The following is a 26,600-nucleotide window of genomic DNA, read 5'->3' on the forward strand; positions in this document are numbered from 1 at the left end:
GGTATGAGTCATTTGCAGATCATCAAGGCAGGTAGCCGTCAGAAATACTTTCATGGCTGGCCGTAAGGTCCTTTTACAGTTGTTCAAGGTCTGCTGAGAAGCTGCCATGATGGTTGAGAAAACTAAAAACTCAACAGGTCAAACAAAATATTCTGACAGTGGATCTATTTCCCTCTCTGCACATTGTTCAATTTTCAATTTTCACCTTCAGGCTGTAGGTTCAAAGTGTTAGCACAAACGAAAGTTTGCAGTGGAAATGTTACCATCAGTGTATCTATCAAACATCCCATGTACTCTGTCTTTTCAGAAACTTTTCGTTTTATTCCAAAATGCGTTTTTGACAATTTGAGTCACCGTGCTCGGAACATTTTGTGCTTTCTGTTGCAAGTGCAGTAAAAAAAAAAAAGCCAGGACTGAAAACCAGATTTTCCTCTCTGTTGAACTTCTGTTTCTCTGTTTCTGTCCTCAGATCCGCTCAGATCAGGACAAGGATGTTGGCATCCGCTACAGCATCACAGGAGCAGGCGCTGATCAGCCCCCAAGTGGAATCTACAACATAGACCCCATCAGCGGCAACATGTTTGTCACCCAACCCCTGGACAGAGAGGAGAGAGCCTCCTTCCATGTAAGGAAGAAATTAGTCCGTCTTGTTTGTTTCTGTCCCCCCCCAGTCTCATTACCTCTCAATTATCCCTGTAGAAATGTCAGTGTGTGTTTGTCTTCCCCCACCTGCCTTTCATTCTAAAGCTAATGTTGCCTGCCGTACAACCATAAGTCGGAGCACATTCAGAGAACACGCTGTACCGCTAGCTGCTGTACAGTACCTTCACAGCAGCCTCTCCACGTTCTGATTGATGCCAAAGCCAGCAATGAAATGATGAATGCCTTGGCAAAACACGCAGTCACATCAGCTGTCATTTACATTGAGGTTTAGCTGCACAGAGTATCGCAGGATGGATAGAACAGAGGGGAAGAGACAGAGCCAAGGTGGAGTGCTGGAAAACTGTTGTCTTTGTTCTTTCCATCAGAGCTAATGAGCAGGTGCAGCTTCAAGTGTGTGTGTGCATGTTTGTGTGCCTGTAAAGGTGTGTGTGTGTGTGTGTGTGTGTGTGTGTGTGTGTGTGTGTGTGTGTGTGTGTGTGTGTGTGTGTGTGTGTGTGTGTGCATGTATTGAATGCTGATTGATATATGATGTGAGTTTATACTGTAAGAAGGTCTCTCTTTTGCCTATCTCTTGTCACTTTCTGTATGTTATTTACACTCTTCCTGTCTTCCTGCCCCGTTTTACTATGGAGCCCCCACGCATTGTTTCACGCTTACCTTGTGTGCTTTGCAGCAGTGCTGTTCAAAGGTGCAGGCTCACAACTGTACAGTTAGCCTGCATATGGCCCATAGGACACACACACACACACACATACACACATACAGCAGGCTGGAGGTTTGAGTTCATGACTGGCCCCTCTGGAACCTCGGGTTTAACAGCTTTGTGAATTAAATATGCGGACCACATGAGACTTGTGTTAACGTTAGGCCATTGGTTCCCATTACAGGTTTCAATTTATATCAGCTAAGACTAACACCTCCACTCGAGGTGAGCGCTGGTGTCAGGCTCACAACGCCCACGTGCCTGTCAGCATGATAGATGGCCACACCGCTGATAGAGCTAATTTAAAAGCGTGCTGCTGTCTCAGAGGAAGAATAGAATAAAGGAGAGTGGATCTCTTCACCGTCTCACACTCTCAGCGGTATGCACACATTATAAACACCAATGCGCACACACCGTATGTGCAATGACTGTAAACAAACTCAAAGCTCTAGATGATTGTCTTCTTGATTGGTGTGTCTCGTACTTCTGTGTACATTCCATTTAGTTTTAGATGAGCCTTTTGTTACCTTACTTGCTACGTTCAGGCTCTGGACACTGCTGCTTGTGTGTTTCTTGTCTCTCCATGCCTGCTCTTACACTCAACCAGCAAATTGGGATCAATAAAGCAGTCAGGTTATTGGTCCCTAGGAAAGGACAGCCGCTCAGTAAACAGTTCTTATTTGACACTGCCTGTAGTGAAAACAGCATGTTAGGTTGAGGGCACTTCAAGTTGAATGTGGCTCCTATTTAGACTCCTGTGGACCCATGCTGCTTGTGATGTGATGTATGATTTAGTGTAGGAGAATGTAGCCAGTGTTTGACCCAGGGGAAATTTAGTCCATTGCTTACTTTCTTTCAACTTGACAGGAAGTTCCCAGTGCTGCTGTGCTCTCGCAGGCCAAACTTTGCTTGTTAGTTTTGGGTTCAAGTGAAAAGAGAGACGAGGCTGCTGTTTTTGACAGACTAGCACCAGGGGGAAGTGATCTGTGAGGTGAGGAGAGTGGGTGTTAGCCTGAGCTTCGCTTTTGTCAGACGGATTCACTGTGAGTCAGCAGGGCACGAAGAGATGTGAGCAGATATGAGAATGTCTTGTGTTTGTTTTTCTTTTTCATATTTGCTTGCATGAATTTGTGCACTTTAGTGGATAGTGAGTGTTTCATGTGTGTTTTACACAGATGCACAATCAGCTGACGGTGCTGTTGGGACATTTGTGTGGCTCAAGTCCTATCTCCTTGAAGGCACCTGGAAGTTGCTTGTTGTCCTCCCAGATCCATATTCTTCATATATGTTTAGAATCTATTCATCATTTTGTCATCCATATTGTAAGTTTTGTATTTTGTCTATTTTATTCTGTTTACTCGAAATTTGTCCATCCTGAGAGAGCGTTCCTTCTTCTCCATGTTTTTCCTGTTATGTCAATAATATTGATTATTTTTAATAATTATAAAACAAGACTAAGAGTCCACAACCAGTGACTGTACTTAGATTGTACATCACTATGCTAACACGCTCACAATGACAATGCTAACATGTGGATGCTTAGCAGGTATAATGTTTACCATGTGCAACATCTTAGTTTAGCATATTAGCATGATAACATTTGCTAATTAGCTTTAAATACAAAAGCTGATGGTAATGTCATTAGGTTTGTAGGTATTTGGTCATAAACCTGATGATGGCTGAAACATCAGGGGATTATAAAAATCCTTATACACTGTCTGGACATGATGTATCCTACGAAATGACATATTTCACTGAATAATTGAAAACTTTGACCTGCTGGTGGCGCTAGGAGAAATCAGAGGATCACAAAAGTCATTCGAATTTATCTTTTAGAGAGCTCGACCAAATTACATGGAAGTCCATTCATCAACAGTTGCTGAGATATTTCAATATGCACCAACTGAGTGGTGTTGGGCCAGACAACATTGTTATCCCTAGAGCCACAATGCTTGCATGGCTAAAAATAATAGTATTTAGCATGTCTGCTAATCCTAACCCTAACCCAAATTATTTGATGAGTGGGTACATGACTTATACATAGACACTGTAGGTAGTTGGTACAAGGAGCAATAGCTGCCCTATTTTTTTTTTTTTTTTAAAAAGCCACATGCAGTACAAAACGGTACCATGTATCATGGAAGTATGGATATATTTTGGGTGAGGGGACCAATGGACCACATACAAACTGTATTTTTCCTCTGTGGTTGAACCAGTCAAACTAAAGCTCACCCTGCAGAATACTGATGTCGGTTCACACACATACATATGCAGTCTGCACAGCTCACACACTCCTCCAGGCCCTCAGATCACATTTCCAATTCCTCCATTAAGCACACAGACGAGCATAAACAGACACACACAGATGTGGATATAGAGATAATACACATATAGAAATATAACAAAATATGCAAGAATGTACACACACAAATCCACAGGGATAAAGGACAAAACATTTTAACACAAGGACAAAAATGCATCATTATCACTCATTCACACACAAACACACACACACACACACACCCATGCACTGAAGCAGACACATATCACAGTCACACATCCCTCAGCGTGCAGTGTTCACAGCTGAGAAAACAGATTGGGCTTGTTTGTTTGTTGGGTCTCCTCTCCATATTTGTTTGCTGTGCTTCAGCCAATGGAAAACTAGCATCTTGAGGATCATTAAGTGGCTAAAGAGGGCTCTTTTCATTGGCTGTGTGTCTCTCTCCAGTGTGTATCTGTGCTCTTGTGTCTGTGCCTATGTTAATATGCATAAACATGTGTCTGAATTGGTGTTTGGTTGCATGTGTGAATGCTCAAGCGGGCGCGTGTTTGGGTATGTTTTGATACATCCTTGACAGGCAGGCACAAAAGCCGACATGATTAGTTGTGTTTCGGTGAAGGCAGGTGCCACCATTCAATCTTTCATGTCACCCCCACAATACATCATGACTTCCTGTTCCTCCTCAACTGTGTTGTGGCAGACAAAATATTTTGCTGCCAGTGTGTCAGTTTTAGCCAGAATGAGAGCCCTTCTCCTCTTACCAAGCCAAGCTGTGATTGAATAACATTTCTGCAGAGGATATGAGTTTCTAGGCAATTGAATGAGAGTAATGTAAGTCACAGTGAACAGTGCCGGTTTGGTTCCAGGGCTATTACAAAGCTTTGCGTTATGTTAGATATCATTAGTGGGGATTGGTGGGGAGTAGAGGGTGTGTAACAGCAGCGATGGAGATTAAGACATCCCACTGTAGATGATGATTGCTTTTGTCAGTCCTCCCTGTTCAAGCCCCCACACCCCCACACTGCCTCTTTGTGTTTTCATCTCTCATTTACTTGCACAAGGCTCAGTCACTCTACTCCTCTCCTTCCCATCTCATTCGCCTATTCCCCACGCAGGTTTTTTTCTTTTTTACTTCATCCTCTTCCTCTTTGCTCTCTCTTTTCTCACACTATGAATTGTCAAGAAAAAGCTCATCAGTCAGAGACATCCATCCAAATGGCCTGCTTTGTCAAACCAAACTGAGGCAAACATTCTCCCCGAACAAAGAGAAGCCACAGCTTGAGCAGCAACACCTCTCTGATATTTTTTAGGCCTCTGGCTGTGCTAACAACAAAATAGGTGTTGTTTGTGTGTCTGGAACATTTCACTACTTTGCCCCTCTCTGTGTTGTTGTGGTCCATGCCAAGATGCCAACAGGATACTCATGCCCCGTTGGCAGACAAGGAACAGAACATTTGCCAGTTCAATGAAGTTGCCAATTAACAAAGTCAAAGTTGTGCTGAGTTTGTTCCAGTGCAGGCCGTCTGCAGAGTTTCATATCAATCAGGCCAGCGGCCCGTTGTCAGTCGAGCAACATTTGGAATATTCATTCAAGCCCACATTCAGCCTTGAATGCTAATGACCCCTTCCTTCTTTGTGTGCATTTATGTATATTCACAGCTGCGAGCCCATGCAGTGGACATGAATGGTAACCAAGTGGAGAATCCAATCGATCTGTACATCTACGTGATTGACATGAATGACAACAGGCCTGAGTTTCAGAACCAGGTGTACAACGGCTCTGTGGCTGAAGGGTCCAAACCAGGTAAGAGTTCTGCTCGTCGTAGATACAGCAGCATGGTAATACAGCTGAGAGTGCAGGTTCATTTAGAAGTCTGCACCAAACAATGATGACATTTTGAGGAAAAGCAATTACACATGTTGCTTACTGTGAAGCTCCTTGGAAAAACAGTAGCGGTGTTTCCAGTAAAACACCAAAAGACAATATGATTGAATGCTTGTGTCCATCCACTACTAACTTCAGGATAAGCAGTAGGGACACCAGTTCTACAGATGGAAAAGCAGAAGGAGAGGACACCACAAGATGACATAATTATTATTATTGTATTAATGTGAGGAAGGTTATTTCAGATCTGTGTCGATCAATCATGGATGTATTATAAAGCCATGTGAACGACATTACACGTGAGTTGAATGTTCGCTATGTCAGAATTTTCCATCTCCCATTAAACTCAATCATTTCCAAAAACGCAAGAACCACCTCAAGGGAGCATAAAAGAGTTTGCTTTGGTCGCAAGACACAAACTCTAAACACATTACCCTTCCTCAGCTTAGGTTTTAATTCAAACTACAAACCATTTGCAAATCCATAAATAAATGGAGTTGAATGCTTCCTAAATTATTATTATTTCTTATTAAGACCTATTTGTGTTGACAGCTAATTCATTAAGCTAATTCATCTAGGCAAATACACACAGCAAACTATATACACAATACTTATATACTAATTATTTTTATTGTTGCAAAGGTGAAAGTAAAAGGAAAAGGGAAAGTGATTATATTTACAGATTACAGAAAAGCTAATTGGGGGACTAGAAATACAAGCCTGTAATAATTTCATTTTAACAATTCAGTGTAACATTTTGCAGCTTCTTCACTGTCCTCTGTAGAAAATGATTAATGCATTAATCCATTTGATGCTGTCCTTTAGACTGATTTATTGAATTAGTTTAAAATACGAACAATTTAAAGAAAAAAATATTTAATTGTAATGCACAGCTTCTTATTGCTTATTTTCTATACATCTTTAAGTTTTTAAAACATTTAAGTCTTCCTTCATCACTCTACTTCAGGCAGTGTGACCAATAAGATGCTTTTTTTTCTCTTTTCCATCTTCAGAGGGCCCTATATAAAACCAAAGAAATGCTTTAATCTCACTTACAGTATCCTTGAATAAAGTTGGACTTGTATGGTCTAACAAACATTTTGAGGTGTGAATTTGCTGTGACTCTTGAAGTGTTTGGTTGGATCAGTCCAGGGCAAGTTTTGAGATATTTGTGTTACAGTATCTTGGCTGGATGCATCATTATCAGATTCTGCAGAGCATGGAGAGATATAGACCTTCCCTCAGAATCAGGGAACAGAGTTGTGGTCAGTGCGAAGCCAGAGACGAGAGCAGAATGTGCAAGTAGCTTTCATGTTTCGACTGGAAGAACTCTTGTTCTAACAATCAGACCCCGAGGACCCATGTTTGTCTTCACAGCGTTCAGATATTGTTCTGCTGCAAAGTTTAATCTCGGGGGGATTTGTAAACAATATAGGAAAGCATGTTGTGCGTGTTTACGTGTGTGTATGGATGAGCAAGTATGGGATTGACTTTGTGTGTGTGTGTGTGTGTGTGTGTGTGTGTGTGTGTGCGTGTGCGTGTGCATGAGAGAGAGTACTGGTTACTCCTCAGTGGAGCATGGGTCTATATACAGAGCTCCTAATTAGCGAGGGCAGCCAGACATTCCAAAAGCTAGTTCCCTCGTTTTTTCACTCTGATACTCTCGGCTTAGTTTAAGATGAGAGCATGCAATGACAAAAGTCTTTGAATTAAATTTTGTTTTGAACAGAATGCAATCTGTGATACCAATTAGCAAGAAATATATTAAACTATGTACAGTATAATGTCCCTGCTCTTCATTAAGCAATCACTGCCAACATTCATTTGTGGAGTTCCTGTCACAGGTGTTGAGAGTTTAGTGTCAAAAAAGCATATTGTGTGTGGAGTGCAGCACTTTTTTGTCTGCCTTTACTCCATCATCGGTCTCTGATTTGATGAATTTTAATTAGGAAAATATGCTGCAAAGTCGCGCTGGCCTAATTGCCTGTTTAGTCGAAGAAAACAAGAACGACTGCGATTCATCTTCAGTGTAGGTTCAAGGAGACGTTTAATACTTTTCTGGCCCATTTAAGCCTTTAATATATCCTCCGCCAGTTAAATCTTTCACTCACTAATAATGGACCCAGTTTAGACCTCAAGTTAACTGCCGCACAGTTTTGCTGAAGTCGTTTTTTATACCCAGTAGCACTGCAGATATAGAGTAAGGCACTGTGAGATATCCACTTGAGGTAATGTACATTCATTAATATCAACATTGACCTTGAATTAACTCTTTTGTATGCACCTTTTTTATACACTTTGCTACACTGAATCACAAAACCTAAGGCAACAACCCAAAATATGAGGATTCAATAAAAGAGCTTTTGTAACTAAATTGAAGGCACTTCCAAGCACAAATACTTCTTGTTTTGGCTTATGAGTGCCTCAGATTCTCAGAAATGTTTTCACCTCTTCTCTCTTTCAGTCTTCACCTTTCACTATCCTGAAGAGCACCTCAGCTGCTGACAGTCACTATTCTGACTAGGGTTGTCCCCAACTAAAGATTATTCAATTTAATTTCCTAAAAACTGGGACTTATCATCATGATGGTGCACCCTGATAGTTCACCTGGTAGAGCATCCCATGGACCAAGGCTGAGTCCTTGCTGCAGTGGCCATGCATTTGAATCTGACCTGTGGCCCTTTGCTGCATGTGATCCCCCCTCTCTATCCAATCCTCCTATTAGGGGGCAGCCCTTATTCTGCCCTAGTGCAGCACTTCACCTGGCTTCTTCTTATAATAGAAATGTCTTCCGCTAAATCCTTAAAAATAAACTTTCATATTACACATAAGTCTGAAATTTTAGGTGATTATCAAAAGATCATCAATCAATCAAGGTGCAGTAAACACTTCAGAGACCACAGAGTTTGCACGTGGCTTAGATCATTCTGTGGAATCGAAAGATGACCATGGAAATCCCTGAGGCGTTACTCCAGGTGACAACAGGTGGCGTGGTGACATCTGTCAGAGCACTGCAGCTGACAGGTGCTGCCCAGGGCAGGGTGTCCAGCGGTGCAGCTGGAATATCTCAATTATCTGTCTCCTGCAGCAGGTTTAAACATCCTAATGAAAGATCAAAGAATATTCATACCTATTACCACACACTGGTTCATGACAAAATACAGTTACAGTTACAGTGTAGTGTGGTGTGGTAGCCCCCTGCATGTGCCTATCAGGACACAGATAACACAATAATAAAAAACATTTGTGTGAAATCTGATAGCAATACGCAATGCAGTAGCTGAGTGGGTTGTGGCTATCATGAAATTTGTGCCATAACATTTATTTTAAGGTTACCCAAAGTCAAATTCCTGTTCACTCAAAAATCAACAAGCAATTAAAACATATTTTCTCACTTACCTCTTGATGCTGCCAAGACAAAGTAAATGTATTCACTTCACTTGTCTTTGGCATGGCGAGAGAGGTCTCTGCAGCATACAGCTCAAAAAACCTAAAAAAATTAAATTATTTGCATGGTTAGAGACCACTACTGTTGAGTGTAATTTCAAACTTTAAAAAGGTTAAACAACTTAATTTCCACCATTTTGTCAGGAAAAAATTTGAACTGTTCAAATTAATCCAGAACTTATGAAATATTTCTAATATGGCTTGCAGCCAATTCAGTGCTCATGCTCCATCATCCCAATAGGAACTTAATTAAAGGCATATTTAGCGGCACTGTCTCAGCAGAAAGATGAACGCATGGAGAGTAGAAAAGTATTAGTATAAGCATAGTTTTCTATCACACCAATGAATTGAATAAACCTCTGCAAAATAGAATATATGCTCTTCATCCCCAGTGTAAACAGAAATATTTCAGTTCATATTTGCAACATTCTTAAAAATGTATAGAATAGCAACAAGCCTTTATTATGAATACTTGTGCTATTTCTTTCTAAATGCCAAGCAAAGGGGGGACATGTGTAAAGCTGCAATAGTATCACATTCTATATCTACAGACCCAGCTATCAAAGCTTCTCTGAAGCATTACAACAGATCTTCACATCTAGCGCTGCGTGAAAGCCATCAAAGAGGGAGACCTACAGGGAACCGCCCTTATCAAGGTCACCACATGTTACTTAGGGAGAGATCCGATCAAACTGTCAGCCAGGATCAGTTTGAAATGGCTTCATTTGTCACTTTCTGCCACCGGGCCTCTCGCTCAGCACTCAATGAACCTGTGACTAATGGAATTTAATTTGTACAGGTAATCAGACGTAACAAAACAGTACATGACAAAATGCACAGCCCTTGTTAATGAGGAATAAATGGGATTCAGTGTGAAACTAGGAGGATTATCCTGGGAAACCAGTATGCAAATAGGTTCCTGTGGTAGTTCTCCTGCATCATAAAAATATCCCTTGTGGCCTCTGGCTCATGAGCTTTGAGTGATTTGGGCTACCATACAGCACACACACGAAATACAAAAAATACACCTCTTCCTTTTCAAGGTCACCAAAATGATCAGAATTTCTATAATATCTTAAACAACACTGTAATGTGAGACAAGTGGCCTCAGATAAAGATTTATTAACATGGCGTGACTTCTTCAGAAAGCTCTAGTGTTGTGAGGCTGCAGTGTGCTCAGAACATCTGCCCTGTGATGTTGTTCTCCTTCCCTCCCCCTTCTCCTAGACTCTAACAGCAAGTTGGTCCCTTTTATGGACCGTCTTTCTCAAAAAGGCTGTTGGAAATAAGAGTACAAGATCAAAACCAGCAGCTGAGTGCCTTCTCTCACAGTCAATTTGCCCTCCCAAGGGGGGGGGGGGGACAAAGGGGCTGCATCCCCCCGCCTCTCTCTCTCTTTCTCTTTCTCCCTCCTAAAGGGTTTGCTAACAGTTGTGGGGAGATTTCAGAGACTTTCTCTCTCCGTCTTGCCTTGGGGGGGTAATTAGGAATCGGTACAGGAAGGGAGAGATGCAGTGATGTTGGCGAGCAGAGGTGGAAGAGCACAGCAATGTTTCGATCAGTATCGGAGGTAGAATTTATGAGCAGGTGTTCCTCATTGTGCTCCTTACTGTTATTCTATGTATGTCATAGTGACAATCCAGGAAACCCATCAAGGCCACATGAACAGTTGTTATTGACACAGAGGGTCAGAGGTCAGCACTGCCACCTCAGTATAAAGGACCGTTTCTTCTTGCCTTTATGGGATATCTTTAGAGTATCAAAGTTGGAATGGTATTTTTCCATCTTGTACCTTTTTTTATAGTATCATCTTGGATTATTTTGAGGTTTATGGTTATGGCCATCAGTTTGCAGTTTTGTTTCTAACGAGTGACATTTTTCCTGTCCTGGAATGGCCGATGGCTGTAAATACTATGATGCCCATGAGTCTGAAGGCTGAAACGTTTAAGGGCTTTGTTTGGAGATGTTTGCATAGTTGCTTCATTTGTACTTAAACAGGCGATAATGTTTACATCTACCACCCGACACAAAACTCTCATTTTCATTTTCAGCTCCAGAATCCTTTCTTTTGGCTTTTTATTAAAGGTATTTTAGTGTATCATATTGTATTTCCATAAAGTTTGGAGACTTGCAAGAGACTTAATAAAGAATAGTCTAATTCGGTACACCTTGACCTTTATTCCCTGGAACAAGCCCCAAAAACCCTGGATCCTACAATTCCTGTATTGTAAGCACTTCAAACCATGATAATCCTGAGGACGTCATCTTGATAAAGCTCCGTTAGAGCCACAAAAGACTTTATGCAAATGTTTTCTCAGGTTAAGTAGCTTTCACTGTGATAAATAAACTGATCTTGTATAAAAGCAACGTCCCCTAAAAGAACCAGACAAATGCGATAACTACTGCTCATGTTATGTAGAGATGATTCAAGCAGCATCATTTTAGGCCCATCCAAGTCTTGGAGGTGCTCCCACTGCCAATCAGCTACCATTGTCTATGCAGAAAATTAACTAGACCTTCACTGCAACCATGGACCTCCAAAATAACTCCCTCAGCTGAGTTACTCTGTTGTCTTCCTGTGTGACAGACTGGAGTGGACAGATTTGTGCAGGTTCAGCTGTTTGTCATTCACACTAGCAAAGGTTTCCCCTGTGTTGTTGAATAAGAGCAAGCAGGTAGAGAGCCACAGGCATGGTTATAATACAGCAACAGTGATCCAGGTAAAAGCTGCACTTGATCTGGCCTTTGCATTAAGTTATGAAGGCTGCCTGTGTCTGACCTCATTCACAGTGGTTGTCTTTGAATGCTTCGAATGGTTTGACAGTGTCCTCCATTAGAAGCTCTTGTGTGAACATTATGTGTCCCCTTCTTCACTTCCCCCAAGATTCACCTGGTTTTCACCTTTTCTCTTACCACTTCTCAACCTCTACTTCTCCTTCTCGCGTTCTATCTACTGTACCGCGGCCACTCTTTCAACCTCTATCTTCCTTCCTGATGAGAGTTATTATCCTCTTACACCGTCCGTCCCCTCTCGCTCCCTGACATCCCCTTGTACTTTTGCTTTTCGTGGTCTTTGTAAACCCTCTCACCTCTATTCTCGTCTCCACTTTCATTTTCTGCTTTGCAATTTCCTCCTTTGCTTTCTATCTTTGCATCTGTGTGTGTCTATTTCCCTGTTATCTGTCTATCTCTATCCACCTGCTCCTTTTTTCTCCATCTTCCCTCTTAATTGGGAGGCAGATGTTGACTCTGGCTTGCTAATGTTTAGGCGGCAGATAGACCTCACTGGTGATCTCGAATCACGTGAGTGAAATGGCCAACAATATGTGCGCCTGCCACCAGTTAAATTTTCAGCTCCAGCGATTTTGGCGGAAAAGCAATTAGGATTTAGAATTAGTGTTCAAATTAAAGAGGAATTAAACAGGCTCAGAGATTAACCCTTTCAGGCATGGCCACCCTTCTTTGGAACTAAAAGCTCACCTTCATCATATCACTGAATCCTCCTCATTGAAATGAAAGGTAGCAGCACTGACATGTGATTCAACAGCCCGGCCTCTCCCTCCCTGCGGGACTGGAATGGTTGATTATATATTGACACTGTCCTCGGTGGAATAGCAGTAATTGTTTTTCTTCTTCCCGTCTTTCCATGGACTCTGTTCTTTTCCTCGCCAGACAAAGTGACAAATCCTGCTTTGAGACTTAATGACGTTTGAAATAGAATTTGAGGCTACAATTATCCTGTCCATACAGACTGTCACAGGAAGGATGATGCCATCTAGACCCAATTATGGGAATGGAGCCACCTGTAACTACTAAGACCAACAAGGGACCGCTGAGTCTGCCACGTGTCCAGCAGCTCTCTGGCTTCAGCTGAGACATTTACATTTATGATTTGGGAGGTGGTGATGCAAAACATAACTTTCTTACTTCTCTTGTACGAATTTTGATTGCTTTTGATGTGATAATTGAACATCGCTGGCACCTGCTCAGCATGGCGCCCACCACCCACCTTCATGCCCACTGAGATAACCAGAGTTCTAATGAATTAGTTGCTGAGCCACTGTATGGTGTCTGCTAACATGAAAACAGTGGTATGGTTTTTTTTAAAACCACCAGAAGTTTTATCAAAATTATAAGTTTTAAATTAATTTAGACAAGAAATGTAGGCGATAATTAATAATTACCACTTTCTCCCTTTTCTACTTCAACTCCTATGTCCTTGTCGCCCTCCTTTTCAGTTTTTCTCTACTTAGACTTCTCATCCAAGCATGTTAGTGCTTCAGCCATCTCTCCTCTCTGCTGTCCCCCTCCTGCAAGCTGACAGTCTTTTTCACTCAGCAGCAGCAGCAGCCTGTAAATGGCTGCCTGATGGAAAGTGACATTTTCACAGAACCCTGCGAGAGAGGCGAGGTGATCTCTCCTCTTTCCAGCACAAAGTGCTCCTAATTGCCTGGTCGCATTTGTGGGCATCAGCTGACAAACTCGTGCAAATCAATAATTCTGCTCAGGGTAGATGTGGGGACACAGGGCCTCTCACCCTGAATACGTGCTGTGAGGGTGTGTGTCCTCACACATACATATAGATGCACACATGCACCTGTAGGTGGACGCAGACATACATACACTCTTTACCCACACACGCACACACACTCCCTCCACCTCACCACCTCTGTGCTGTCTGCCTTAAATTGCAGTGTTTATCCGTGATTCTAAGACCAATAGGGAGAGAGCATCGGAGCATTAAGGGCAGTCACGGTGCCGCTGAAGGCTGAAATAATGGATGGTGGAAATGGCAGAAGACCCAGCGCTGCTCATTACTAAATGGACTCTGCAGAGGTGGAAACTTTGCCCCACTAGCTTGCTATGTACAAAGGACAAAACCACACAGCTTAAAATAGAGGCTTATTTAACAGATTTGTTTGTGTTTTTGTACTCTACTCGGTAATAGCTCTCACTCTAAAAGTTGCTTGCCAAAGAACAGAGAATGTCACAGCAATTTGCAAAGTCTGATTGACTTGTTTCTTGTTTATAAATGGGTTTGGTGTCTTTCTGAGCCCTCTTCCTTCTCTTTGATATTTTCTACAAATTCATTAACGGTAATGGGCTTACAAGAAACCCTTATTATGCCGTATGTATTTTCAAAATGTATGTGTGAGCACATCTCTGTATTTTAATGAATGTCACCTGCTTATTTTCCTGTTTTGCTTTGTTCCCAACTTGACCTCCTCCAGTGTGCACTAATGTATGCCATCTGCTTTCCTACCACAGTCTTCCTAGCTAACATTCCTGCCTTCTTTCTCTCCGCAGGCTCCTCTGTGATGCAGGTGACAGCGACCGACTCAGACGACTCCACCACAGCTAACGGCATGGTGCGCTACCGCATCCTCTCGCAGACACCCCACAGCCCCATCCCCAACATGTTCACCATCAACAGCGAGACTGGAGACATAGTCACAGTGGCAGCAGGCCTGGACAGAGAGGTCAGTGTCAGCGGCATGAACTGTGTCCCTGCTACTCTCATCATTTGATCATTCTGCGTCTCATATGTGTCCACCTGGCCATAAGATGAAACTTTAACTAAAATTCTGTGATTTGATGACAAACACCTTGTCTTTATTATCTTACTCTCATGGCCTTCAGGGTTTGGTTGATACATTCAGAGATTAAAGAAAGCCAGAACACATTTCATTATTTTTTATTCTCATTTGTAAGTGAGTTAACATTTGGTACTGCAGGAATTGTCAATCACGACAATTCAATGTATTGGATGGTTAATAGTATAGAGACAGACAGGTCATGAGGAGGGAGAGAAAGCCTATGCAACAAATATGCTGTTAAAAACATGGTATACCTTTGAACAGAGCAAGGCTGTTTCCCCCTTTATGCTAAGCTAAGCTAACTTTCATTCATACATGTATACACCCAGGAAATAATTCTGCAGTGCATTTTTTGAATTTGCATTTGGTTTAATGTAAACAGCAGCAACAAGACAGTGATGATAATATGGTTTCATCTTCACATAAAAACGGTGTGCATCCACTTTTTCTCCAAACCAGACATTAGTCAGGAGCAGGAGTCCAGGCTGGGCCAGCATGGCTCCTTTCCTGCTTTCTTACCTCTCCTTCTGGGGCAACAGCACCCGCCGTGGTGGGCTGGGCCCATCTGGTCGATCTGGCTGAATGGGCCTCTCAAAGTCTGCTGCTCTTTAATCTAAACCCCACACTTCCTTTTTGAAGCCGAAAACAAATTAAACCAAAAACAGAGAAGTTTGAAATAGCTAGCCAACAAGCCGCAGCATCTAAATGAGCAGCCGTTGCCATAGTCAAAATCTCCTTTTACAGTCAATTTGTAAATTGTTGGCTTAGCCCTGAAAAATCAAACCCAATGAGATATAATTCAATAATATTTTTGAGCAATAAAGACAAAAAAACACATATTAAGACAAAAATGTGACAAGATTGAAAGAGCTTTCCACCCAACTTTAGTTTTAATGTCTTTATCTGGTCTGTTCATCATTTAACTAGGACTGCACGATTTGGTAAAAACATCATATTGTGATTATTTTGACAGATATTGTGATTGCAATATGATTTGCAATTAGTGTGGGAATTATCATTTATGCATCACAAATTAAATTTTCACTGATAAAATCTATTAAAATCATGATGATAGGACATTTTAAGGGCTCTTTACCAAACAAATATGTTTTCTTAAATTTAGAGAATAAGATTTGTGGGCGAGGGAATCTTACATTACATTACAGTACTTCATTATAATGCTGTTTTGTCACACATTTTACCTTTATCCAAAAATTGGAGCTCCTGCTATTTGCATATTGCACTTGGCCATATTGTGATTTTAATAATATTTTGAGTAATTGTGCAATTAAAAAAAGGCAAAATGACACTTTTCAAAAAAAGTTTCAATTATAAGATCTTTGTTAGGAAGGAAAAGTCAGTGAGTGATGTCGTAGCCTGACATTGGACAGGACTCTTAACTGCTAGATTTTTGAAGCCAACACCTCGTTAAAACGGCAGGGAGCTAGAGCAGTAAGAGGCAGAGACAGTTTGAGCTTGTGTAGTTGTTTAGTGTGCAAAGTTCCCAAAGGTCCTTGTGTGTGTTTAATTATGCCATGGTTCATTTCAGTTCTAATAGTTCATATTTTACAACTTACAACGACAGCATGTGCTTTGCATTAGCAGTATGCTCGCTAGTAGGTTACATACCTTGATTCTGTTATTACCTTATGTTCAAAGTTGCATGGATACGTGTTATTGTGAATGAGTAGTTTGGTGCTGCAGAATGTATACTGGCACCTGTAGTTTATATACTGTGTACTGTATAACAGTATAACAGTTATAATTAGACAGAGAACACACACATTTCTGCAGGTGTAAGTTTAATGAAGTGAATATACTGGATTCTGTAAATTGTGCTGTAACCTTGAAACTGTGAATCTGATTGACTGGTGTAAAGTTTAAATCTGAACCCTACCCCTGGTGTTTTTACTGTACTTCACCTCCTTTATAGTCTTTTTTATTCAGCTATAAATTATTCAAATAATTTTCCATCAGCTTTCTAGAACAAACTATATGCCTGTTCTTCTTATAGTATACAATGTTAATGGATGCACAAAAAAATCCCCGGATCCCTGGGTGTAGCTAAAGCTTAAAAAAATCGCTTTCAGCAGCATTCGCCCTTTCAAAAATGCCAAGTAAAACAAACCAAGCACCAATTTAATTAACTCATTCGAGTAATTTGTGTTTTCTCATTGTGTATAAATACAAATGACAGGCTAATATCTAATGTCTGCGTAGTGCAAGGCAGATATAATGGCCACGCCAATTCTGCTGCTGACGAGGTCGTGGCAGCTTTCTCTTCATTTACGTCTTTTGTCTCATCCACTGCTGGTGTGTGTGTCTGTTGCTTGCTGCGGTTGTTTGTCAGCCCACACACCACCACTACAACACACAGTATCTCCGCTCCATCTTGCATCTTATTCTACTAATGAAGGAGGTCACGCGGGGTCGACTTTTGTTTATCCCAAGCTGCGTCGGGTGACTGTGGGCAGTAGTGTTTCATGACTGATTGTTCATCCTGCAGCCTTTCTCTCTCACACTCATTCTCACACACACACACACACACACACACACACACACACACACACACACACACACACACACACACACACACACAAATCTACTCTTATCTCTCTGTGGTGATAGATTTTAAAAGAAATACAACTGGCAAAATCAGGGAAACGTTCAAATTCATATGCCGCAGTTATGAGGATAATCTCATCCTCGTAATTTACTTGGCTGATTTTACTACCGACATTAAAGCACCGTTGAGTGTGTCTCATAATGTTTATATTCTGAGAAGTCCCGCTGGTCCCTGTCGGCACTAAACCCGGCCAGGCAACACTTTGGAAATTAAAGCAGGATTTTACCAAGAGTAAGGTGAGCATATTTGGACAATAATTGCGGTTAAAATCTCAAGAACAAAACCAGGTTTTGATAACAGAAGAATACAGTACATCAATGCTTTTTCCTTATCCAAATTTTATACAGAGCTGGCATGGCATGATAGCGTGATACATTTGTGGGACAATATAAATGAGTCTAGTGAATGCGAGCCAGCTCTGTGTCCCTGTTTCCAGCTTGGCCCAGGCGGCAGCAGTAGCAGCTGATGTGAGTGAGGGAAAGCTCATTAATCTGGACACATCAAGCCAGGCTCAGTCCCACCTGCCTCTGATCCTCCCACTAAAACTGGGACACACCTGGGAGTTCACCCACCTGCTGTCAAGGTCATCAACACAAACACACAAACAGCCTCAGACGCAGGGGCACCTATTCGCATACACACTCCCGTACAGTTAGGTTTGTTGTTTAGAAGCAGCAACGCTCACACAGGAGTGAGCAGTAGCAGCAGATATGATGAATGAGATGGTGTCAAACTGGATCCATGCAGCGGGGTGGTGCATACACATGCTGCGACACAGAGACACAAGTATGCATACCCACTTTATTAACACCTTTGCAGGGTATGCTTTATATTCTTTGTCTCCTCTCCCATCTCTTTTTCTCACACTTTAGCTAATCCTCATCCACAACTCTGGTGTCTAATTAGAATATTCATGTGCTAATTAAGGGGTGAAGCAGGTTCTCTCGTGTTGAGGAGACCAGGGGGTACATGGAGGTTAGCCTCGTATCACTTACCTCTGACACCACTGAATACCAATTATTCTCCCTCACTTGCTGCCCGCAACCCCTCTCCTCCCATGACCTCACATGCTCCTGCCCACAGGCTGACAAGCTGGGCTAAACCATGTACATGTGCGTTTGACTCTATACATCCTAAATTATAGTAAATGATAGTGAGTATAACATAATATTTGTATGTGAGTGTGGGTTTATTTTTTTTGTATTTGTGATGGACTGCTTTTAAGGGGCTGGGGGACAGAACTAAGATTACAAGTCAGATTGCAGAAGGTGCAGGTTTAGGTTGGGGTTTGCATAATTTTGTGCTTGTTTATTTTTATATATGTTGCACTAAAAAGACACTCGCCTTTCAGTCTACTATAGAAGGAACACATTTATAATAATGGTGCAGCAGGTAGCAAGCAGAGTGGGAGATGTCAGGGTGCCACAGCTGGCATGGATGTTCTCCCTTTGTGCCCTCTCTCCATGGCTCCGGTTCCACTGGCAGCCAGAGCTGTTGTCTTTCATTACCCCAGGCTGTCTCAATCTCCCATGAGCCCTGGACTGGAACAGTCTGGCGTGGCATGGTGTGGTGTGGCCTGGCGCCAGGCTGTCCACCAGGCTTATGCCAGCTCTACGTTGGACTGTCTCGCCGTCGATTAGGACATCGGCTGGACTGCCTCAAGGACATGAGTGCCCACAGTCTATAGCTCCATTCAGACCTGCAGAGTCTGGGGATACAGACACAGAGCAGGCATCCTAAATGGGTCTGGGGCTTTATTGTCTCAGAGAAATGCTGAGTTATGTTAACTCGCCCCCTAGCATCAGAGCTCCAGGAGCCAGACAACAAAGCCATCGGAGGATTGTGAGCAGGTTGCTGAATGAACAATATAGATGCATTCAGGTGGATGTTGACTGCTTGTAGCCAAGATTCAATGAAGAAACTATCCACTCAATATTTCACCTTATAATGTGCACCTAGCTAGTATTGAATTGGACCGTGTTCTGTCTTTGAAATTGTTGCACTTGTGCCCCTCTAGTTTCAAATCGTGTTTGATTTGTAGATAATGCTTTTCTGTTTTGGTCTAGGTCAGGTTTACTCTTTAAACAGCCTTTAGATAAATATTCACTACCAAAGCAAAATTTTTGCAGACATTTCTTTTGTCCGTTCTAAGGGTTTCCTGCTTTTCCCTTAATGACTTTTTGACACCAGGCTATTCTTTAAAAGGGCTTAATCTCATTTGTTTACAATAGAGTTCATCTAATACTCCACTGTTAGCCCCCAGAAGGCCCCTGTGGGAGGATGATTTGGGAGGAAATACAAAATGACCTATGGTCAGCAGTGTACCTTACTTGCATTACACCCATGCCGTCTACAGTCTTAAACAATGTTCCACAAACATGAAACCAACCCAGCCAACACCAGCACCCACCTGCCACCGTCTCCTCCACCAGCGACAACAGGGTGCCTCCGCCCCAGATGCTCCCACATCTCCAAATGGAGTTGGCATACCACACCAGCACAACAGCAAAGAGCGCAAATAACGACAACTTTACCTAAGTACCTGAGTACAGCCTCACAGCCAGTAGCACAGCAGCAAACTCTTTTCTTATTTCAATATATCAGAAGGATTAACTTTCCACATTACCCAATCTGCAATTACCCCGCTAGATGCCACTAAATCCGACACAGTGGACCTGGAATCAACATGTTAGAAACCTTCCATTGTGGCAAGATTTTGATGACAACCTGCCCTCTTTTTCCTTCTTGATGACAGATGAGAAACCTGACATGATCTGCTAATGTAGAACAAGAAGCATTTGCATGCTATCTGGCATAACAGTTTTTATCTGTCCGTGACCTCCTGGAGCCAGAAAGTCTGAGAACAACACGTCCATCATGCTCATATTTGCTTAATCATGTCCTGTCTATTGTATTGTAATACTCACTTGGATGATAAACTAAACTTCATGCCCAGTCATGTTGCGTTCTTTATTCTAACAGCTTTATTCATATGACTCACAGCCTTTATTTATCCAGTATGTGACTCTGAGCTGTTTGCGTAAATGTGGAGGCGTATCTAATCAAGTGGATTCTGAGTTTATATCCCAGATTTACCTACGTATCTGAGTGACTGTTTGTACAATGGGTTTCAGAGAATAGGGCACAGCTTGCAATAAGTCATCACTGGCTTGTGTTTGTGTCCTCAACCAGCTTGAGAGACATCCCAGCAGGGGATGAAGAGACGGATGGGTGATGAAGATAGAGACTAAACAGACGTGTCTGCTTATTTTGGTGCTACCTGGGAAAATGTCTAAACAACTGTGTAGACGTGAAGTGTATTTCACAACCAGAATCCCCCCAACTGCAGCTGTAACTATAGAAGTGTTAGTGTTCCAACATGTGTAACTGAACTGAAATAAATTGAACTGATTTGAACCGAACTAAAATCTAATGAAGTGGAATCGAATAGCATCAGATCAAATTGAATACATTTAATTGAAGTGATCTCAGCTGAACTGGACTGAGACTGTAGTTGGGGTCACTGACACTGACAGTCACTGAGGCAGAGAGAGAGTGTAGTCAAAGGAAAAAAGGGAGCTGGTCTCCACAGTTGTCGCCACGAGAACCAGGCCATTTGAGACAGATTGTAAGTGACAAACTAATGACTGTGGCCAGTAGGAGCCTGGCAGGCCGGAACTCAACCTAGAAACAACACAAGTAAAAGCAAGTCTCTCACTCGTCTGGCCTCTCCCTCTTTTACCCTCTTTGAGTGGTCCTTTACAGCGGACCAAGTGGAAATGCACACTCAGCTCAGGTATAATTAATTCACCACTGTACGTGTTTTGCCAGAAAACCACTCCTCTCCATTTTCTTGTTCGACATCGCCTTACACGTTCAGACCATTATTTCCCCCACTTTGTTCTTGCTAACAAAGTCTCACAGGAGCACAAGTCCATTTGCCTACAAACCAGCAGGCAGGTTTTTTCCACCTGTCCTGCCGGCTGCTTGGCTTGACTTGTCGAGTAGCTAACATTGATAGCCTGAAGCCATTTTCCTATTTCTTTCTTCAGTCTGCTGGATGGTAAACTACCTAATTTGGTCTCCGTGAAAAAAGGGATTGGGTTTTATTGTTGGCGGGGTTCTGTGTACAGGTGTTTCTGTGGCCTTTCAGCTTCTGCAGATTAAGTCCATGAGGCTCAAGGCCTGTGGGGGACTCTAGGCTGTTGGTCATGAGAAGCGCTATTTCCTGCCAGCACTGGACTCTAATCTAACAGAGAGATTTTCTGTTCAGCACTTCTATAGGACTCATTAGAGAGCCCTTTACTGGCTTGTTCGGGCAGCCACTTATGGACAGCAGAGTGTGCTTGCCTGCCCGTGTGTCTGTGTGTGTGCATGCGTGCGTGTGTGTCTGTGTGTGTGTATTTGGTGTGCACATTCACGTGTATCCCCGGTGTAAGAGTCTGAGTGTCCCACCTGTTCCCACTCACTGGAGCGTTAGCGGATATGTATGTGTGCACTAGAAGGGCCATAAACTCACAACTACCCTCAGATGAGTGATATAACCCTGCAGGATAGGACGCATCAGCCACATCTCCTACTGTGTGACAGCTCCACCTGCTGGCTCAGCTCCAGTCATTTCTCTTCACCTGACCAAAGAAAAAGGCGTCCATCAAAGCCGGAGCCTATTAGCTTCCTACAGCCATCTGGTGCTATTTCTAGATTGATGTATATGACCGGATCTAAATGAGTCTGCAGAGACACACATTCATTGGAGGCACTATTTACTGAAGCGCTCTATGAGGGGAGATGGTATTGATATTTCATTATGAGTCTAATAAAGGGCAGCCAGTATTGAGTTTTCATTAATAGGGTTGGTTTGATGCAGATTAACATGTCTGCGCACTTCATAATGACTTGGAGAGATGCTAAATGACTCCAGCTGGGTGTTTTAACTGGCCTCAATGGTTTGACTGATCAAACAATCAACTGCATCCTTCACGACTGAAAAAAAGGAGTGGGAGGGAGAAAGATATAGAGATACACAGAGACTCGCAGAAAGACAGACAGAGAGATAGACAGATAGAGAACAGACAGGCGGAGAACACTGAGCGACCAAGATGTGATGGGAAAGATAGCAAGAGATCAAAAGAAGCACAGAATGTGAGTTAACAAAGAGAACTGAATAAACCAGAGGAGGAAAAAAAAGAAAAAAGCCACAACTCAAAGAAATAAAAAAGCAAAGAAGCAGCCACCTAAGAAGCAAGCAATAACTCCCCCATCGACACCTACAAGACCTCTGCCTGGGTTTGTTCTCGTTCCTCCAGGCAGTTCCTGACATTAGTGTCACTGGCCGTCAAGTTGTTAGAAAGCGTGACCTCGGGGTGAATGCAGCAAAACTAGCCTAGCAACAAACGAACACTAGACCATCGATAATACGCATTGTGAATGCTGAACATATCAGCAGGCCCCCGTACGCCGAACACTGGCCTGTCCTTGACGTCCATTCTCTCTCCCTCTCTGACGTTGCTGTGGCACAATGGAGGTCTGAGCCAAATGGATTAATAGAAAGAAAAAGAGTCCACAAAGCATATACAGGCTTATGCAGGCAGAGGGAGAAAGAGAGTCCTCTTTCCAGTGATGAGTCTGGGGACTGACTGAGTTTTCAGCACCATGGACAGTGTCGTGTGCTGGAATATGGATGCACTGTCTCTCTGTCTCTTTGTTTTTCCGTTGTGTCTGAACAAAGCTCAATGTTTGATGATGTTTCTTATCATAGCACAGTAATATTGCAGTGTGGGCTGCAGTGCGCTCTGGGGCAACTCCCCCTCGCTGTTAACTGGACAAAATAAGGCCCGTCCACCTACTGGTATTATCTGCAGCACTGTGGCGTATCTCAAAGTGGCGGCATTCCATTAAAATGAGTGATGATCCAGGTCTGTTCCCACAGTGGATAGCTAAGACTTTTTGGCAATAATGGATGGGCATTTAACCAACACATTGCTCCCTCCCTGCAACTTTGTGTATGTCTGTGTGTGTGTGCGTGTGTGGTTTACTATCTGTTGTTGCGCAAATAAGGTAGTCTAACAGACTCCAGTTGTTCTGTTGTTCCAGTGAGTGGGTAGCTCTGAAAGGGGGATAAGATGTATGTATGTGTGGCTGGTAGCTTCAAGCATTCATTCATATGACTCAAAGTGTCATTGTCACATGTTTTTTTTTGTTGACTGAGTCCTCTGTTTTTGATATACCAGTTCCTGAGTATGCTTTTCTCTTTTTCTGCTTCTTTTTACAGAAAGTGTCCCAGTATACCATCATTGTCCAGGCTACTGACATGGAGGGCAACTTGAATTTTGGCTTGTCCAACACAGCCACAGCCCTTATCAGCATTACCGATATCAATGACAACCCCCCAGAGCTGACGGTCAGAACGGTGAGTCCTAAACTGATCTGTGTAAAATGACTAAAAGGTGGGATGTGGGGTTCCTTTTGCTGAAGAGAGGGATTTTTTTCATTTTTTGAGAGAGCAGTGGAGGGTCCTTTAACTTTTTCTCATCCCAGTTTATATTTTATTTAATTCTTCCCCTGTGAGATTTATTATAGAATGAGCTACATCACCAAGATGGCTTCTGTATGCGCCACAAGTAATAAAAGTGCCCTTTGGCCATATGTAGAGTATAAGTATGGCTTTATTTTTCTCTTCAAAATCAGCAGTCTCTCTTCTGGTGGCTGTTAGAACCATTTATTTAACAGCTCTGATAAAAAAATTGAGAGTAACTGTATTTTCATCATTTTGTTGTTGACTATAAATGTATTATTTTAGCATATGGTAAGTATATGAATAAGTATAAGATATAAGGATAAGATTCAGCCACCCTCTCCACCCCAGTAATATCCGTACATTCCATATGAAGAATGTATGCCTATATGCCATAACTGGAAGGTCTGCCAAACAGCTTCATCTCAGGGCTTGACCCTGTATCTTCATTTCAACAAATCCATATTCAATTGCTATGCTACCCCCGTATTACAACCATAGACCTTTATAATACATTGAGTAGATGAGGGTATATTATTCTTTGGTGAAACAGGTTGCACATGCCGCCAAGTGAAAGAATGCTCTCAGATATTATTAGAAAATACATTATCTAGTCCCTGTCAAACACAACAATCATGCAATTGTAGCAACTGAAATACATTTTCAGAACATTGAGATGAGGGGAATGCATATACAACAGCTGGCAAAGATGTAGGATAAGGACAGATATAAACAACACAGTCACAGATAAAGAAACACTGTACAAGAACAACATATAGAGAGACAGAAAAAGATGCTGTGACTGAAAGTGAGATCAAGATCAGTTTTGTTGATGGGAGGTATACTCCTCCCTCCCTTCCTGTGTGTATTTTCCCTGCCAAGGGGGCCTCTGGTGGCAAGGGCTCGTCTACAGGCATGTGGCCCTGGTCCTTGATACCTCCACATTGAACTATGACAGTGTGCGTGGTTAGGTGGGGAGCTGTTTGTTTTTGAGAGTGAGGGTTACTATGTGAAAGGTTATTGATGAGGAAAACAGGAACTGAAAGCAGAAGTGTGAATGCATGCCTTTAAGTTTCTGCATCTTTCCCCACAAATAGCATGTATTCTCTAGTCTCAGCCTGGTGAAAGAACAGAATCAAATGCTGACCGCAGCTTGACAGACCTACAGGATTGTAGCTGCTCTTTATGTGAGCTCTCGGATTTCTGAGATTCCAGAGAGAGACAGATGCTGTCTGCTGCCGAGCTCAGAGGCAGAGCAAGCAGTGTGTCAGCGTCACACACTGTGATCCCCGTCTCCTCGGCGGGGCCGTCGGCAGCGTGCATGCCAGTACAGTTCCAGCCGCGTGCTCTGATAAGAGCTCCCCAGCTGTCAGGGGTGGAGCTCGTCGAACAAGGCTGCCGCTCCGCTCAGAACTGCTCGGTCCCCCGTCTGTGGTGCTGGCTCCATCACCGCTCTTCACTGGGGAGGAGCTCTGGACCAGAGTCCTCCCGCTAGCCAGAAAAATGGACATGCTGCGCTTCAATAGACATACAGAAACACATGTGCGTTGTCCTTGACATATAGAGTACACAGTGATGAGACGTGCACAGACATGTATGCTCACACACACTGTGATAAATGTTTGTTGTCTCTTCAGGGCTGCATTACTTTCCATGCAACCCTCTTGAGAAAATGACTGTAAATTTGCCTGAGCGTCTCAGTAAAGGAGCAGTTTCTCATATTTTGATGTGCAATTCAAGAATGGTAATGAGTAAAAATTTGTAAAAATATGTTTTTGTTGTATGTCCTTCACGTAGACACAAACAGCCACACATGAAACATTCCCGGGCAAAGAAACTGTTCTTCACCAGATGCCATTTCCGCTGCTTTGTCAATCTCTACTTTTTGTTTTGCCTCCCACACAAGCAACTAGACTTGGAGCAGTTCAGTAATTATTTGTGCATGACAGACGCGAGAAGAATTTATTGCTCTCTATGGGAGGCATAGAGAAAACATAAGCAGGCTAATTAAGTGAAATTGCTTGTGGGGGTGTAAACCAAGCTGATATATAGCGTCTAATTTGAAAAAATGTTTTATTCATATCACCACATGGGCCTTAACATGTTATGTTAGTGCTATGTTCATCATTATGTGATAACAAAAACACAAAGAAGGTATTTCTATCTTTCAAATCAAATCAAGTGTATCACACCCCTGCTAAAGCTCCCCCAGTGGTTTTTCAATCACTTTGACAAGAAGCAGGAGAGTTGCTTGCTTGTGGGGTTGAAAGCTTGAACTCCCAGACGCACAGGTTTACAGATCTGAATGAGTGCTGAGTGCTATTTGTGATTCACCTGTAGAGCTGCAGCTTCTAGCTTCTAAATACCTGAAAGAGTTGGAGTGCCATTCACCACTTTCCTCTGCCTCCCACTCGTCGACTTTGATTTGTGTTAAAACAGAGAAGTCTGCTAGAAAAGCAGCTTGTTATGTCTGTATAACATAAAAAATGAGAGGGTAGATGCCTATTGCCAGCAGCTGTATCTTTAATGCACCATAGTGAAGACATAATAGCCATCTTAAGTGGACTGATGTCAGTCTGATATTAGTAAGAGTCTGTTTTGGGACATTTATTCCTATATAATGTTGTCATTATCATTTGGTGTTGTTTTCAACACCCCATGAAGGAAAGGAACAGCTCATTTAGTCTTGCTCAACTGTAGGTCTGCCGTCTAAAACTGAACATTTTCCTTTGCTGAATCAGTTTTCAGTAAGAAGGTAGTAGATTTCCCCTACAGGGCACTGCACCTTGATGCACATTTATTTTCCTAAATGTCTGTACAGCACTGTAGACCCTCTAATGTCTCCTGGCTGACTGCCGCTCACATGTTTGAAGGCTAGTCTGTG

General features: G+C 42.4%; 1 protein-coding gene across 2 annotated transcripts in view; it reads left to right on the forward strand.

The window, feature by feature from the left end:
* cdh4 (cadherin 4, type 1, R-cadherin (retinal)) overlaps nt 1-26,600 on the forward strand; it is a 183,303-nt gene that overhangs the window by 138,729 nt on the left and 17,974 nt on the right. For both annotated transcript variants that reach the window (XM_051416544.1, XM_051416545.1), the window contains exons 6-9: nt 470-625; nt 5,307-5,451; nt 14,287-14,459; nt 23,474-23,611. In XM_051416544.1, coding sequence (XP_051272504.1) covers nt 470-625; nt 5,307-5,451; nt 14,287-14,459; nt 23,474-23,611 — 612 coding nt within the window. The remainder of the gene's footprint in view (nt 1-469; nt 626-5,306; nt 5,452-14,286; nt 14,460-23,473; nt 23,612-26,600) is intronic.

This window comes from Dicentrarchus labrax, unplaced genomic scaffold (genome assembly GCF_905237075.1).
Source record: "Dicentrarchus labrax unplaced genomic scaffold, dlabrax2021, whole genome shotgun sequence".
NCBI lineage: Eukaryota > Metazoa > Chordata > Actinopteri > Moronidae > Dicentrarchus > Dicentrarchus labrax.